At 37.3% G+C, this 16045-nt stretch overlaps 2 protein-coding genes across 2 annotated transcripts; both read left to right on the top strand.

Annotated features, from left to right (window-relative positions):
• The first annotated feature begins 11092 nt into the window (after nucleotides 1–11092).
• Nucleotides 11093–13162, top strand: LOC113271635 (protein transport protein Sec61 subunit gamma-like). The gene is made up of 3 exons (XM_026521527.1): nucleotides 11093–11311; nucleotides 11430–11545; nucleotides 12873–13162. Exons 1-2 carry the CDS (start codon nucleotides 11218–11220, stop codon nucleotides 11543–11545), a joined length of 210 nt encoding a protein of 69 aa, XP_026377312.1. The 5' UTR covers nucleotides 11093–11217; the 3' UTR covers nucleotides 12873–13162.
• Nucleotides 13163–14328: 1166 nt separating this feature from the next.
• On the top strand, nucleotides 14329–14850 carry LOC113273322 (anther-specific proline-rich protein APG-like). Its single transcript, XM_026523063.1, has one exon. The coding sequence runs from the start codon at nucleotides 14329–14331 to the stop codon at nucleotides 14848–14850; it is 522 nt and encodes a 173-aa protein (XP_026378848.1).
• The last annotated feature ends 1195 nt before the right edge of the window (nucleotides 14851–16045 follow it).

Below are 16045 nucleotides of genomic sequence, written 5' to 3'. Positions count from 1 at the left end.
AATTATCCGAAACGAACACGTTTTAATAGTCTAAAATCTCTTAAAATTAATCCTCCAGATCCAGTATGGTTGGCTGTTAAAGGGATTCCTCTTCATTTGTGGAATCTCAAAACTTTCAAATTTATTGGGGATCAGTGGGGAGGTTTTGTTCAAGCTCATCAAAATTCTCTATCAGGGAAAGACTATTATTCAAGTTTCTAGGCGGCTACAAGATAAGCAAGAATTTCGTTCTGTTGAGATTATTAGTCCCACATTGTATGGGCAATTAAGATCCTGCGGTTTATAATCTCTTAGGACCTCTCCACTCATTGCCAATTGGTTTTGAGTTGGATGCCCGTATTCTAACATGGTATCAGAGCAGGTTATTTGTGTCGAGTCATTGACCGCACCTTTACTCCGCGTCACCCGATTTATTGTCCACGTGTTAGACCCAACGAGGCTACACGTGAGGGGGCGTGTTGAGATTATTAGTCCCATATTGTATGGGCAATTAAGATCTTATGGTTTATAATCTCTTAGGGCCTCTCCACTCATTGTCAATTGGTTTTGAGTTGGATGTCCGTATTTTAACATGGTATCAGAGCAGGCAATTTGCGACGAGTCTTTAGACCGCGCCTTTACTCCGCGTCACCCGATTTATTGTCCACGCGTAAGACCCAACGAGGCTACACGTGAGGGGGCGTGTTGATATTATTAGTCCCACATTGTTTGGGCAATCTAAGATCCTGCGGTTTATAATCCTATGGGCCTCTCCACTTATTGCCAATTGGATTTGAGTTGGATGCCCGTATTCTAACATGGTATCAGAGCAGGCTATTTGTGTCGAGTCAAATGACTGCACCTTTGCTCCGCGTTACCCGATTTATTGTTCCACGTGTTAGACCCAACGAGGCTACACGTGAGGGGGCGTGTTGAGATTATTAGTCCCACATTGTCTGGGTTTCTAAGATCCTGCGGTTTATAATCCTTTGGGCCTCTCCACTCATTGCCAATTGGTTTTGAGTTGGATGCCCGTATTCTAACATGGTATCAGAGTAGGCTATTTGTGTCGAGTCATTGACCGCACCTATATTCCGCGTCACCTGATTTATTGTCCACGTGTTAGGCCCAACGAGCTACACGTGAGGGGGCGTGTTGAGATTATTAGTCCCATATTGTATGGGCAATTAAGATCCTGTGGTTTATAATCTCTTAGGGCCTCTCCACTCATTGCCAATTGGTTTTGAGTTGGATGTCCGTATTTTAACATGGTATCAGAGCAGGCAATTTGCGACGAGTCTTTAGATCGCGCCTTTACTCCGCGTCACCCGATTTATTGTCCACGTGTAAGACCCAACGAGGCTACACGTGAAGGGGCGTGTTGAGATTATTAGTCCCACATTGTTTGGGCAATCTAAGATCCTGCGGTTTATAATCCTATGGGCCTCTCCACTTATTGCCAATTGGATTTGAGTTGGATGCCCGTATTCTAACATGGTATCAGAGCAGGCTATTTGTGTCGAGTCAAATGACCGCACCTTTACTCCGCGTTACCCGATTTATTGTTCCACGTGTTAGACCCAACGAGGCTACACGTGAGGGGGCGTGTTGAGATTATTAGTCCCACATTGTTTGGGTTTCTAAGATCCTGCGGTTTATAATCCTTTGGGCCTCTCCACTTATTGCCAATTGGTTTTGAGTTGGATGCCCGTATTCTAACATGGTATCAGAGCAGGCTATTTGTGTCGAGTCATTGACCGCACCTATACTCCGCGTCACCCGATTTATTGTCCACGTGTTAGACCCAACGAGGCTACACGTGAGGGGGTGTGTTGAGATTATTAGTCCCATATTGTATGGGCAATTAAGATCCTGTGGTTTATAATCTCTTAGGGCCTCTCCACTCATTGCCAATTGGTTTTGAGTTGGATGCCCATATTCTAACACAGGAAATATGGTTCAGGGATGGTGAGCTTGTTGATGAGGGTAAGAATATGTTGTGTCAAATAGAGAAGGAATGCATTGGCGTTTTCAAGAAAAAAGTTGATGAGGTTGCAGAGTCGAAAGAAGAACTTGTCATGTTGGTGGAACGTTTAGAAGTGATTCTTAGGCAACATGGTCGCACAGTAGTGAGTAAACACTAGCTTTACACCTAATTCCAAACTATTCTCTCATGATTTCTTCAGATGCATGTGGTGCGATAAGTTTACAAACTTGCAGTTCACAAATCCCAGATACCACTAGACTTGCTCTACCACGGACGGCCTTCTTCTACGTCATCTCCCCTACTGACCACCACTGTCGCTCATATTGTTTGTCATCTCCCCTACTGACCACCACTGTCGCTCATATTGTTTGTTCCATTTTTGGTACTTGTTTTTGATTTTGTACCCAGAGAAAGGAAGTAATGTTTTACCAAAATCAATGCCCAAGAAGTAAATTTAAACCTAATTGTATATAGAAATTCATGTATAATTGTATATATAATTCAGGTTTAAATTTTTTTCTGTCTGTATTACTAGTCATTCGGTTTGGGTCGACTTAGATCGATTCACTTAATTTTGAACGAACACAACTTCTTTAATATTTTCTTCGGGATGAACTAGTCGGCAATCAGTGAACGGCTGATGGGTGTTCCAATTGATTGCCACCTATCTACTGTTAGCATATGCGGTCGACCATAACTGGATGACTTTCGGTATTGTTAATCCTTGTCCTCCATAATTTGGGTACGTTTTCATTGTACAGAAGTTTTGGTTTTAGTGCCTATTTGTTACAGATCCTAAACATGTAGAATTGGATTGAATTTTGTTTAAGCTCAATTCCTACGAAAGTAACCACAAGCACTAGTTACGAACATGTTTGAGCGTGTGCTGGAGAAGCAAGAATAAAAACACTTATTCTTGTATATGTAAAGTAATCACACCCACTCCTTAGAGCATCTCTAATGCAAGGGTACATGTCTTAAAATTGAATGACACATAGGACTTAAGACTTTCTGCACCAAATTTTCATCTCCAACACAAGGGTCAAGGTCATAGAGATAGATGACATGGTTAAGTGAGGGGAATGGAGAAAGTGTAAATAAGACTTTCTCTATGACCTTGGGTCTTAAAGCCACATCATTATTTTGTCTCTAAATTCAAATAAAATTTGTTAGATAATATTTCGGGGGTTGGAAATCAACTTGAGGTAAAACAATTTGCATTAACCTTTCTTTTCTTTTTTTGTCATTTAGTAATGACTCACACATAAGAAGAGCTTCTCCAGTGCTATGGGTCAAGGTCATTCTATGTGGAGTTCTTAAAGATGAATTGCTTATAGAGGTTGTTTACATAGTTTTTATCCTCTTGCAACTGATCAACTATGTTGCAAGGAGGACCTAATAACCAGACTCCACACAGTCTATCAACTCTTGCAGATTTAGATAGTGAACATAACTACATTTCCAAAATTTGAACAAATTAAATAAAGCTTTAATATCTAGGATTGAATTACGTAATCTCCCGTCTATACTGAAAGCATCTTTGTTCACAGCATCAACTCGTATACAATAACGCTGCAGACATGAAAGGAACTTGGTCATATAGGAGGTTTTGCAATGAGCTGCAATGGGGTCGATATCACTCACCTTCAATTTGCAGACGATACTTTAGTTTTTCTTGACGATTCTATTGAGCAAATGAATCATCCTGAGATATTATCTTCTTGGTTTTGAGATGTTGTCAGGTCTCCATATCAACTTTGCAAAATGTAGTATTTTTGGGGTCGCGGGAGCAACAAACTTGGATTCAATGGCAGCTATGTTAGGTTGTAACCCTGAGACTTTACCTTCTTATTATTTGGGCCTTCCGCTCGGTGATTCATCAAGGGGACAACAAAAATGGGACTCACTCATCGAAAAGATCAAAGGTCGACTTCCTTCATGGAACCGCTCCAGGCTATTTAAAGCGGGTAAGTTGACTCTTATTAAGAGTGTATTATCAAGTATTCCTATATACATGCTCTCTCTCTTTATAGCTCCGTTAAAAGTTATCAAAGCAATTGAACAAGTTATAAGGAATTTCTTATGGGACGCCACCGAAACTAAAAAAGGTTATCATTATGTGTCTTGGAAGAAATATCGTGTTCCTCTAAAATGTGGGGGACTGGGAATCAAGCCGGTTAAAAGTATGAATAGAGCACTTCTAACGAAATGGTGGTGGCGTTTTAATAAGGAGAAAACGGCGTTATGGAGAAATGCGATGGCGTCAAAATATGGAACAACAATGATGGATAGAGAGACCAACAAACCAAAATCAAGGAACTTTTGTGGAGTTTGGAAAGAAATATACTCTCATCTTAAAACCTTCAAGCAATGCACCAAACTCAGGCTTGGGGATGTCATGTCAATTAGATTTTGGGAGGACACTTGGGTCGGAGATGAAACACTTAATGCAGCCTTCCCTCACATTTACTCCATCACGTCTTCTAAAACTGGACAGTGCGGAAATATGATGAGACATTACTAAACGGAGGATCGTGGAACCTTGGACTGGACAGAAGACTCACACAAGTTCAAATTGACGAAGTTTCTTCCTTAATGGTAGGTTCTGACCAAGATTCTCTAGCTTGGTCTCTTGACAACAAAGGAGTTTTTTCAATGAAGTCCTTTTATTCCTGGTATGCAAATGAACATTTAATGGGGACCGAAAACTTAAGCATTTGGTCAAGGGCATGGCCACATAAAGTAGGCTTCTTTTTGTGGCAGGTTTATCATAAAAAACTAGAAACCATGGATGTCCTTTACAGGAAAAGTAAACTCTTGGTTAATGGTTATCTTTTGTGTTGTCGTGATAGAGAAACTACTTCCCATCTTCTATTTCATTGCCGGTTTGCGTATTCAGTATGGAAATATTTTATGTCGGTCACTAAACTTAATTGGTTAATGCCTAATTGCATTGACTTACTTATCAAAGGATAGAGAGTGAAAAATCTTTCTATTTCAGGAAAAAAGTCTTTGGCAGGCGTTGCCAGCAGTTATTTGTTGGGGTATTTGGAATTGCCGGAACGATATCATTTTCAACAACGGGACGGCGAGCTTTACAAATCTTATAGAAGATGTAAAAACTCAAACTTTCTTCTGGTGTAAAAACTTGGACTCTATGACAGGAGTCTCTCTAGATCAAGTAATTGCTAATTGGGTTTCTTTTATTTTTGTATCGTAGGTTCCTATACTTGGGTTCTTTCTAAGATGTCTAGGTTTTGTTGAGTTTGGGGAGGTTTAACATGTTCTTCCTCTCTCTCTTTGGGTTGTAGCCTTTCTCCTTTTTCCGCTTACTAATCGTAAGCTTTTTCTTTATATTTCTTTTGCCGAGTAAAAAAAAAAAAGATACTCACCATGGATTATGTTTGAGGCTTATAAGTCAAAACGCAGCTAAGCATTTGAGTAAAATGTTTTCCGAGTTTAAATCCTTTGCACCAGATTTTAAATCTTGCATATATATAATTCGGAGACGATTGAAGATTATGAACAAGACTGGAAAAAATTGCTTGAAAAATATGAGCTCACAAAGAACGAGTGGCTACTAGGAATATATGATTTATGAGAAAAATGGGCTCAGGTTTACATCCATTCTTATTTTTGTGCTGGCATAACCACAACTCAAAGGAGTGAGAGCATTAACAAGTTTCTTAAGTCCTACTTTTGCGATGGTAAGATTCTTCTTCGATAATTTGTTAATCAATACTCCAAGGCCATGACTGATAGGCGTGAAACGGTTTTGAAAGCAGAATTTGATACACAACAAACGTCGCCTGATTTGATATCTCCATGGAAAGTAGAGCGTGAAGCATCAAAATTTTACACTAGAAAAATGTTTAGTATTTTCCAAGAAGAAATTAAGTTACTTATTAGGTTGTTATTGGAAGTGGAAAAAGAAGATGAAGTGATTCGTATCTATAATGCAAGAGATATTGGCGATGTAAGAAGGACACGTAAACTCGTATACAATAACGCTGAAAATTCAGTTTCATGCTCTTGTAGGAAATTTGAGTTCAGTGGGATTCTTTGTGCCCATGCACTAAAAGTTTTCCATGACTTGCAGTACAAAAATCTACCTTCCCAGTAGTATTTGAAAAGGTGGTCTAGAGAAGCTACAAATGAAGTTGTTTTTGACACTTTAGGGGATTTAATCCCAAATGACAATGATCCAAATGCTACGGAGTGTTATAACGAATTTAATAGAACTTGACAGTGATATGTTTGTTGAGTTCATATTTAATAGAACTATCCAATGTTTGTGACTTAGTTCCTAAATGAACCTCAGATTCAAAAACGGCAGAGAGTACTGCAAGCTGAGGTAAAGAAGGCGTATGCGAAAGAAAACGACCCTCAGCTCATAAATAGCCTTACTCCAAAATTTTTATCGAGGTTCCTTTGGAAACATAGGCATCCAGATCCAGAGAAGGTTTTCTCAGATATTAAAAAATGACAGAGAATACTGCAAGCTGAGTAAAAGAAGGCATATGAGAAAGAAAACGACCCTCAGATCATAAATAACCTTAGGGATCTTACTCCAAAACTTTTACTGAGGTTCCTTCGAAGACAAAGTTATTCAGATCCAGAAAAGATTTGCTCATGAACAAGCAAATAACAATAAAATAATAGCTTTTTAAGCTTTGAAAAGTGTTTTTAAAGGTGTTTCTTAACCACTTTTTGTAGATCCGTAAGATTTCAAGATTTCTTCGAGGTTTAATACTCGAAAACTTGTCAAAGAATGATAGATCTTCACTAGAAAGTGAAATCCATGGCTTTCATTCTTAGATATAATCTTCTAAAGAAGATATAAAGAAAAAAGATGATGAAATAGCAATATAACGAAAATCGAGAGCTTTTCGGTCCAGCTCGTTTCTAGCGCAAAACTGTGACTACTCATTTTCCCATAGTCTATGTAATATGAACAACTCAGAGAATCCAATACTAAGTTGTATGGATACCTCAGTTGCACTGATACCGTTGAGTAATAAAAGGTACGTTCGTAATGAGATCTGCTCAGAAGATCATATACTAAGTAAGTAAAGATACTTCGATAGAGTAGATGCTAAGAAAACAATGGTTTCTCTGTAAAACAGAGATAAGTAAGCAAATAAGCTAAATAAAGAGATATCTCAGATGAACAGAGACAACCCAGAGAACAAAGATAACTCTGAGAACAGAGATAACTTAGAAAACAGAGATAACTCTAATAACAGAGATAACTCAGTAAGTAAATAATCAAGTGAGAATATAATGTAATTGCAACTTAGTTAATAAATCACACAAGATATTACGTGGTTCGGTAAATCTTAACCTACTTCCACGGGTAAAGATGATAAGTTTATTATTGATCTTGTTACATTTGGGTGGAAGAACTCCATTAAAGAAAGTATGAAGCTCTAGAAATTAAGAGAGAAAGTAGCGAGAGAAAGTGAGTCTTTTCTCTAATACCAGCTCACCCAAAAGTCCCCTTTCTTTGTTGGTGAAGCTTGGTATTTATAGCCTCTTATGCTCCAGATATATCTTTGCTGTGTTTGGGTCCATTGTATCCCGATATATCTTCCGTACCAGTGGTACCTTCGTTCACTACAAGCTTTATCCAATCGGACTCTGCCACCTCAGCTGACCCACGTTCCTTTGGGAACTACCCAACCTTAGTACAGATTGTACCTTCGTTGGCCGCCCACCATCTCCAATCATACGATGCCACCTTAGCTTCTCCCATGTGCCATCTTGAACTGTGAAACCTCCATACAAGTTGTACCTTCGTTGGCCGCGTACCTTCGCCACTCAGAGGATGCCACGTACTCTGAGCCCACGTGGTTGACGACTACGCCTTCGTACTAAAAGCTTTGCAGACTGCTCAGTTACCTCTGACAGACAGACACACCCATGTGCCTATACTACAACCCATTGCTTAACAACTAAGCAATCTTGGTAGTGATTTGGTGTACTCCTTTGTAGCGTACTTTGATACTCCAACCTTTAACATTGCGTCACACGTTGATAGAGATAACTTCATAACTTAACATCTTAAGGAGAGATATAGGTTGCGTTTTTGAAACATAATAAGTTACTCCACCTTTAATGTTGTGCCACGTGGCATGACAGATTTTTGGTAGCTACAACTGTCTATATTTTTTTTTTTGTAAATCAATAATTATCGGCAGAGTTAATTAATTCTCGGCCTTATTTTATTAACAGTTTAAACCCTTCCATCGTCGTTTACCCTACGATACCAAACTAACAACATCCCCACACCTGCACAACAACTGCATAAAATGACGTGACAGAAATTTCATAAAGCTTCACTTCAGGTTAATTATAAGTTGCAAAACCAAAATTAATCCATTTAATGGTTAAGTATGAACACAGTTGCATATATATTCAAGGGAGAGAGCTCGTACCTAGATAAATCCAGTATTAAAAATTGAAAAATTCTCCATACATGGGCCACTGGGTTAACATTTAAAAGATAGAATTAACAGAAAAATGTGTATAAGTTCATCATGCATGCATATACCAATCTCGACAACTTGTCCACATTTCTTATGGAGGTAACGCGATGAGCAACAACAATTGTTGTTCTCCCTGCCGTCACACGTATATACCCAATGTTAACCCCAAAAAGGATAATAGTAACTTTACACATTGTGATATGAACCCCAAAGAAAAAAATCTTAACCAAAAAAATCAACCATGCAACTAACCAAATCTTGGTGATGTAAAAATTTGAAAGAAAAAGCTTGCGGGTGAGATTTGTGGCTAAGAAGAGCAAGCCACATTCGAACTGTCCAGTTAAAAGAGAAAGTAATGAAGCTATTATCAAAAGATGTTTTCTCTTGATTCCAGGGAGGCCTGGAGAACTGCTACATCAGCTCTATGGAAAGCTGGTATTATGTCGTCCCTAAAAGTCTTCTTCCTGCTATTGAAAGAGAAACTTTCCTGTTGTACAAACATTACCAACATGAAACTTTACACAATTAATGAATCAAATACACAATGAGAAACCCATTCGTTAACAACATCGTATCCAATAATGGGTTCTACCATTGTCTCGCTGCTCTAGCTTCTCCGCTGGTCAATTTAAGATACATTATACTTACAATTCTTATAAAAAAGTTTCCCTTCCTCAGCATCAATTAATCAAAACCCTAATCAGCGTATTAAACCAAGAAGAATAAACAAAAACCCTTACTAAAATTCAAACACTCTAATTAAAGTATCAAAATCGTTTAACAGCATCAAGCTCGACCAGAAAAAACTAACAAATTTAATACCTAATCGATTCACAACATCAATACGACTACAACAACCCTACAAAGTTGCATATCTTTCTGATTTTACATTGACCCTTGTAAACAAAACCTGAAAAAAAAAACCAACAAACCACTATCAATACAATTAAATTCACGAACTACATTAAGAGAAGGAAGAATCGGGGAAAAAAAAACAGACAAATAATATTCTCTTGATGAAGTCGTTTAAATAATATATAGTATTTAGGCTTGTAGTTCATGGTTAGGAAACATAGGTATATCAGGAAACAAAGTAAACTACAGGAACAAGTAGTGAGCACGTGCGTTGCACGTCGACGATGCTATTTTTCTATTTTGCAAATAATTTGGTGGTGATTCGACACCATATTTTTTATTTGAAAATTAGTCGTTTTTTGTACTTAAAAATCAATCATTTGTTTGTTTTTCTTTTTTGTAGATTTTTTCAATTTACTTTTAACTTATGTCTAATTTTAAGTCGTGTCTTAACTTTTAAGGAGAAAACATATAAAATTTGGAGATATATAAAAAAATGAAAAAAAAAAATTTGTATCATTATTTGTGCTCATTGCGTTGATAATTTAAAGAGCTTTCCAAATATATAAAATTTACAAAAATCCGACGTGTAGTTCAAAAGATATGAGATTTTTAAATATATAAAAAATGTATTTATTCTTATGTCCCTGAAAATATTATTTATACCCCTTCTTTAATATCTAATGGCTGATAAGAAAGAAGAAGTTTAATGATCTAACGGATAATAACAATAGTTTGGAAGGAATTTTATTTGTAAGATCTAACGGTGGAATTTTAAAGTTTGGAGATCCAACGGTTATATCTACTTGAATTTTGTAATTCCTCGTTGTCATTAAAAGAGGGGAGGTTTCATCGTTTTATTAAGGAAACATAGCTGCATCAAGAAACCAGGGATCGAAGCTCGAAAATATCTCCCACCCAATAATTAATGTGCGCCGCAGGATGATTAAATCGGTGGTCGGATATATCCGGATAGACAAACACCACTTCTTTTTATAATATATAGAAGATAAGTGGTTAAGTAAAATAATTTTTTAACACTCATAATAATAGTGGTAATTAGTATAAAATAAAATTTGTAAATAGTGGTAGGTCATGCTTTTCCCTCTTTCAAAGATTAGGCGTCGCTATTCAAAAAGATGTTGGTGTCCCACTTGTTAACAGGCTACCCACAAATAATTTGGAAACTTGTCCGTATTTTTATCATAATAATGATTGGTTTGTTTATTAAATAAAAAAAATAAAATTAGTATGAACATTAATTTTACATAGTAAAAGAATTAATTATTTTTATACCCAATAAAATTGAATAAAACTAAGATCAGAAATATGTCTGTTTTTATATTTTTTACAACAACAATGGTTGAATATGAAATTTTACCAAACATATTTTGATTGTTTTTTTAATCAGCTTCAACTTTAATTAATATTTTACCAAACATCTAACTGTTTTTTCCTCGCATCACAGCATAACAACGCACAGTAAAAAAATGCTTTTACAAAAGCTGTAGTCATACCAAACTAAGTTGTAGATTACCTTTGCAAAAAATAAAAATATCATCCGCAAAAACAAGGTGCCTAAGCCCAAAAAATAAGAATATCACCCACAGGACCCGTCAAACTCTGCAAATGGGGTTGCCTTGGTGGCTTGACCGAAGGAGAGCCGTAGTGGACTACAACTAGCAGGCACATCCGTTTTTTTTTGTTCTTTACTTAAAATACAAAGGGCATTTTAGTCTTTATAGATACTATATTTCCTCTTCGTCTTCTTTTATAACAAACTCTCGTCATATAGAAGTCGTCGTGGTTTTTTTCTCCATTCTCTTCCCTTCTGTATCCGTTTTTATTCCAGATCTAGGGTTTCCATCCTCCGAATCCATTAATCAATTCCCATATTCATTGCGAAAGATGGAAGCCATTGATTCAGCTGTTGATCCTTTGAGAGAGTTCGCTAAAGACAGTGTTCGTCTCGTCAAGAGATGTCACAAACCAGATCGCAAAGGTAAATCAGATCAAATCTGTTGAATTCTCATCTTTTTGATGATTTTTGGTTAGAATTATGTTGTGATTTGTGGAATAATATGGATCTGTGTTGTTTTTTTTTATGTTTGTGTTTGTAGAATTTACCAAGGTGGCGTTCCGTACTGCTATTGGATTCGTTGTGATGGGATTCGTTGGGTTTTTCGTCAAGCTCATCTTTATTCCTATTAACAATATCATCGTAGGATCTGTTTAGGTAAAAAAAAATTCAGCTCAATTTCTTATTTTCTTAATTGATTTTATAGATTCAGAGATCTGTATGATAAGTTTGTGTTATTTATCTGATCTTGGTAGAATATGAGGATGATTATGCTAATTGAATTCATTACGAGTGATTATTATTTGTTTATTTTTTGAATCGATTTTAATATTCATGCAGTAGGTCTGTATGTTGTGGCATTCTGTGAAGTGGTGAAATAAGTTTGATGAAGCAGTAGTAGCACAAAGATTTTTTTCATTTTCAGATTTATAGGAATTAAGATTAGCAAACATGAATATTGATATTTGCATGTGAGGAATAGCTCCTTTTTGGGTATGAGAATAGGAGGAATGAATGCATGTATAGACTACACATTAGAAACAAGGGTATCATATGTCATGTCTTTGTTAGATAATTTAGAACTTTCAATCTGATCTTGAAATTTGTAATATTCATGCGGTATGGTCTGTATGTTATGGTGTTCTGCGATATATAAGTTTGATGAAGCAGTTGCATGAAGAATTTTTTCATTTTCAGATTTGTAGGAATTAACAAACATGAATTTTGCATGTGAGGAATAGCTCATTTTGGGTTTGAGAACAGGATGAATGAATGCATGTATAAACTATGGATTAGAAACAAGGTATCTATGTCATGTCCTCGTTAATTGAGGAGGATAAGAGTTCTTCAGAATCTTTGTAAAACCAACTATTGTCATTAACTTGATGGGGGGCACTATGTCGAGGATTACAGAAGCTTGCCTTGGATCACTTGATGCATGCACAGGTTAGGAATACATACAAGGTTTTCGATCATAGTAAGTCCAGGAACAGTGATAAATAAAGTTCTTTCAAAAGCTTTTGTGTTGTTAATATTGTTATCGAGGATGATAGGAGGTTGAATTAGGTAGCACAGCTAAAGCTGGCACGTTGCAACTGACATGAACGTTAACCCTACAATTTATGTTGTCTGAAAATCCAATTTGAGACTGTTAAGAGGTTTGTCAATCATAAGAAAGTAACAACATTGCCTATTTTGTTAGATATTATGCTTTCCGGGTTGTTTATTTCTTCCTTTTGATTGGTATGATTTTGATTGATGGTTGCATGTCTTTATAAACCATCGCCATTAGAATAAGAAACAGGTGCGTGCTTTTGCGTCACATCTAGTTTTGATGCTAATTTCTGTTACCAATTGGTCTGTCTAATTGTGAGGGGTGTATCAACATGTTAAAGTCAGTCTTCCATATTCATTACATAATTTAGGAATACCAGATGTTGGAAAGTTGTTCTAACAACTATGTTTTATTGATTTGCAACTGCAGGAGTTTCATTGAGGTTGCAAAAGTGGTAGGAAGCAGTTTATTAGATTCCTGTTAGCATGTAAGGAATGAAAAAGGACACCTGCCTGTTTTGGCTCATCTTAATGTACACGCTTTAACTGCAAAATTGATCTAACAGCAGGATTAAATGTTTTTACTTTTTAAGTTTTGAAAATCAATGTTACTTTTCAGTTCAGTTATCTCAGGATTAAATGTCTTTCGTTTGCTGTATACGAAGTATGTGGTAGTTAACCATATTCATGGGTTGATGGGTATATGCAGCAATGTCTTATTGTGCAGAATTGTTTTCCACCTTTGAACTTAGACTGGTATTGGCATAAACTGTTAAGCTAGTATCATGGTACATGAATAGCTGAGCTTTCCCTCTTAAGTAAATTCATGGGGGCCATGTCTAGGTTAACTTTCAGTATGCGCTGATTATAACTTGAAATACATATAGAGCTGGGGTGGCTCTCATTGTTGAAATACCCTAAAATAACTTCAGATTTTCAGAACATTCTTCTTTTGACTTTAATTTTGATGAAAAAGAAAAGGAAATCTTAATTTGAAGACCCACTAGAATGTAAAGGGTTGAAAGTTTAAATCGAAGGAGTCAGGTGCTCTATGGTAAGGAGCTTGGTCCCCTCGTAGAGATTATGATGGCAACAAAAATCAAACACATTGGGTGGAGTAAGCCAGTAAGGTGGAACACTGCTACTCCAGTAATACATGCCCTTATTGCTCAAGAACATCAGAAATGTGCAATACTCTAGACATTAAATGAATGCTTATTTCTCCCACGCTTGCATTGGCTTCTATGAAATATTGATGGCCCTGCATTCGTGATATGCAACCAAGATTAGCCTGCAAGAACTGGTAGGTAACACACCCAAAGCTGAATTAAATCCAAGTAATGGAGCCGTCAGAAATTTAGGTCCAAACAAAAAAGAAGTCTGGCTAATTACCTGTCTGAGACTACCTTCTTTACTCATCGATCCAACTAAACCGATACATATAGTGTTCTAATTAGTTGGTATACAAGTAAAAACAAAAGACTATGACAGAAGCAACTCCCCAACATCACATATAGTTGCCTAGGTTATATTGGGTTATTACAATGCGTTTCTTCTACTAAAATTACTTTTGTTTGTTCTTCTCTTTGGTGAGCTCCAGGAATCCTTTTGGACACCAATGTAATATAAGTCTGTCACTTTTGCAGCAAATGGAAAGCCAAAGCAGTGTGGGAACATACTCTTTTGAATTTCTAATGCCTGGGTAACTATGAGAAGTGTTTGATCACGGTATCTACGGGCGTTTCATACGTAGGCGGTGGGGTTTGTATTTTTGCTTCCTCTAGATATCGTCCCTCTATTATAAATTCGGGACGAAGATGTTCGTTTAGCTTCACAATATCCTTTACTTTTTATGATCCTAGGTGACTACGGAATACTAATCGGAGATGAACAAGTTAGCAGTGTTTCTCTCCCTGCTTTTGGTGGTCCACGAAGTCCATGTTTTCTCCATGGCTCTAGCACCTGCTGCATTCAAGCCTGCCCCTGCACCCAAGCCTTCCCCTGCTCCGTCACCTGCACCAAAGCCTACACCCAGGCCTGCCCCTGCTCCGTCTCCCAAGCCATCACCGAAGCCTTCCCCTGCACCAAAACCATCACCGAAGCCTTCCCCTGCACCAAAGCCCGCGCCTAAGCCTAAGCCTGGTCCCTGTCCCGCACCAACGCCTTCCCCTGCTCCTGCGCCTGCCACTTGTAAAACACCTAGAGCCTTTTATCCCTGTCTCGGACTGTTGATTCGTCCAACTCGTTGGGGAGTTCGTCTCTGTTGCTATGCGATAAGAACACTGCCAGAATGCATTTGCCCCTTTATGATGAGCCCTGCAGTTAAAATGCACATGACTCCTGTTACTGGAAAGATTTTAGGACATGTTTGTCGCTATGACCTTCCAGACTGCTCCAACAAACAATAGATGCTTCTATTTCCTTTTCTAGTTACCTACAGGCACACATGAGAATAAATGTATGGTTAAATTTCATTAAGATAAGATCTTCATTGCAAGTTGTAATAATAATATATATTTTGTAACTTCGGTCACAATCCATAATTTTATTACTATGCTTTCCCTCTGGATACATCCAAGTCTCCAGTAATTTTCCAACATTTGGTCTCGTTTTGTTGCTCATTGTTTGCGGGTAAAAATAATTTACTGGTTTTTTGGGTAAAAGTGGTGGAGTAGGAAAGTGCTCGATGAAGCAAATCGTCTAAACCCTTAAACAAATGTACTTCACGGGAGTACTTTGAGTTCGAAAGACTAATCTGTTCGACTCTGGCCTAACCAAGACAATAATCGTTACAGATTTAGTTCGGTCACAAGGAAGGAGAAGGGTCGGTCTTTAGCGAGGGAAGCTGAGAACGTGTGGAGATCAATGGATATTGATTGATCGAGTGATGCGTTGAACTGCTTTGAAGATGATTTCTCCGTGTAAGACTAGAAAAATCCTATGTGTTTTATATGGTTGTTAGATGACTGATGTCTGATGAGATGAATTCAGTTCTTTTTAAGTTGTGTTAAATTCAGTTAGGTTAGGTTATCCATATCGTAGGTTAAGGAACCTATTTACTACATCACATCGATCTTCTGTAAGTGGTGACGGTTGAAGGAAGTATAAGAATGAAGAAGTAGGAAATCGTGTGCGAACCAGTTTCGCTTCGCGTAGGAGACTTGGTTGATTCTCCATTCACTATTGTATTTACTCTTTTAACTTCCACCACGACTTACTTACACTTATCATCGTGGATGTATTGCTACATCGCACGTGTTGTAGGCTGTCAGACCAAAATCCTAGTGGATATCCCCTCATGTGACATGAATTAATCTTTCGTGTGACATGGATTAATGTCTCATGTCGGGGTCAACCATTGACCTAGTTAGGAAATGAGTCTTAACTGATGAATTGAACATAGTTCATAGTTGAAGATTATGACGGATGAAGCATGAAGTGTTTGCTAGAACAAAAACATGTTTTGTGGACCATAAACGTTGAGTTTTATAGGTCATTGGTAGTTATGACATATCATTGTGATAGCTGAAGCAACAATAATAATCGAATGAGGGATTGATAAGCTTAGGTTTAATGAGATTGCTGGATCGATCATAAGCCATT

Source organism: Papaver somniferum, chromosome 4 (assembly GCF_003573695.1).
Source record: "Papaver somniferum cultivar HN1 chromosome 4, ASM357369v1, whole genome shotgun sequence".
Classification (NCBI taxonomy): Eukaryota; Viridiplantae; Streptophyta; class Magnoliopsida; order Ranunculales; family Papaveraceae; genus Papaver; species Papaver somniferum.
This window is presented reverse-complemented; position numbering and strand designations above follow the sequence as displayed.

What these genes read in the sequence shown, in the direction of transcription:
- LOC113271635 (XM_026521527.1), top strand. Translation starts at nt 11,218, where the DNA reads ATGGAAGCCATTGATTCAGCTGTTGATCCTTTGAGAGAGTTCGCTAAA. An exon ending in TCACAAACCAGATCGCAAAG is followed by an intron (nt 11,312 to 11,429) that starts GTAAATCAGATC and finishes TTGTGTTTGTAG; the next exon opens with AATTTACCAAGGTGGCGTTC.
- LOC113273322 (XM_026523063.1), top strand. Translation starts at nt 14,329, where the DNA reads ATGAACAAGTTAGCAGTGTTTCTCTCCCTGCTTTTGGTGGTCCACGAA.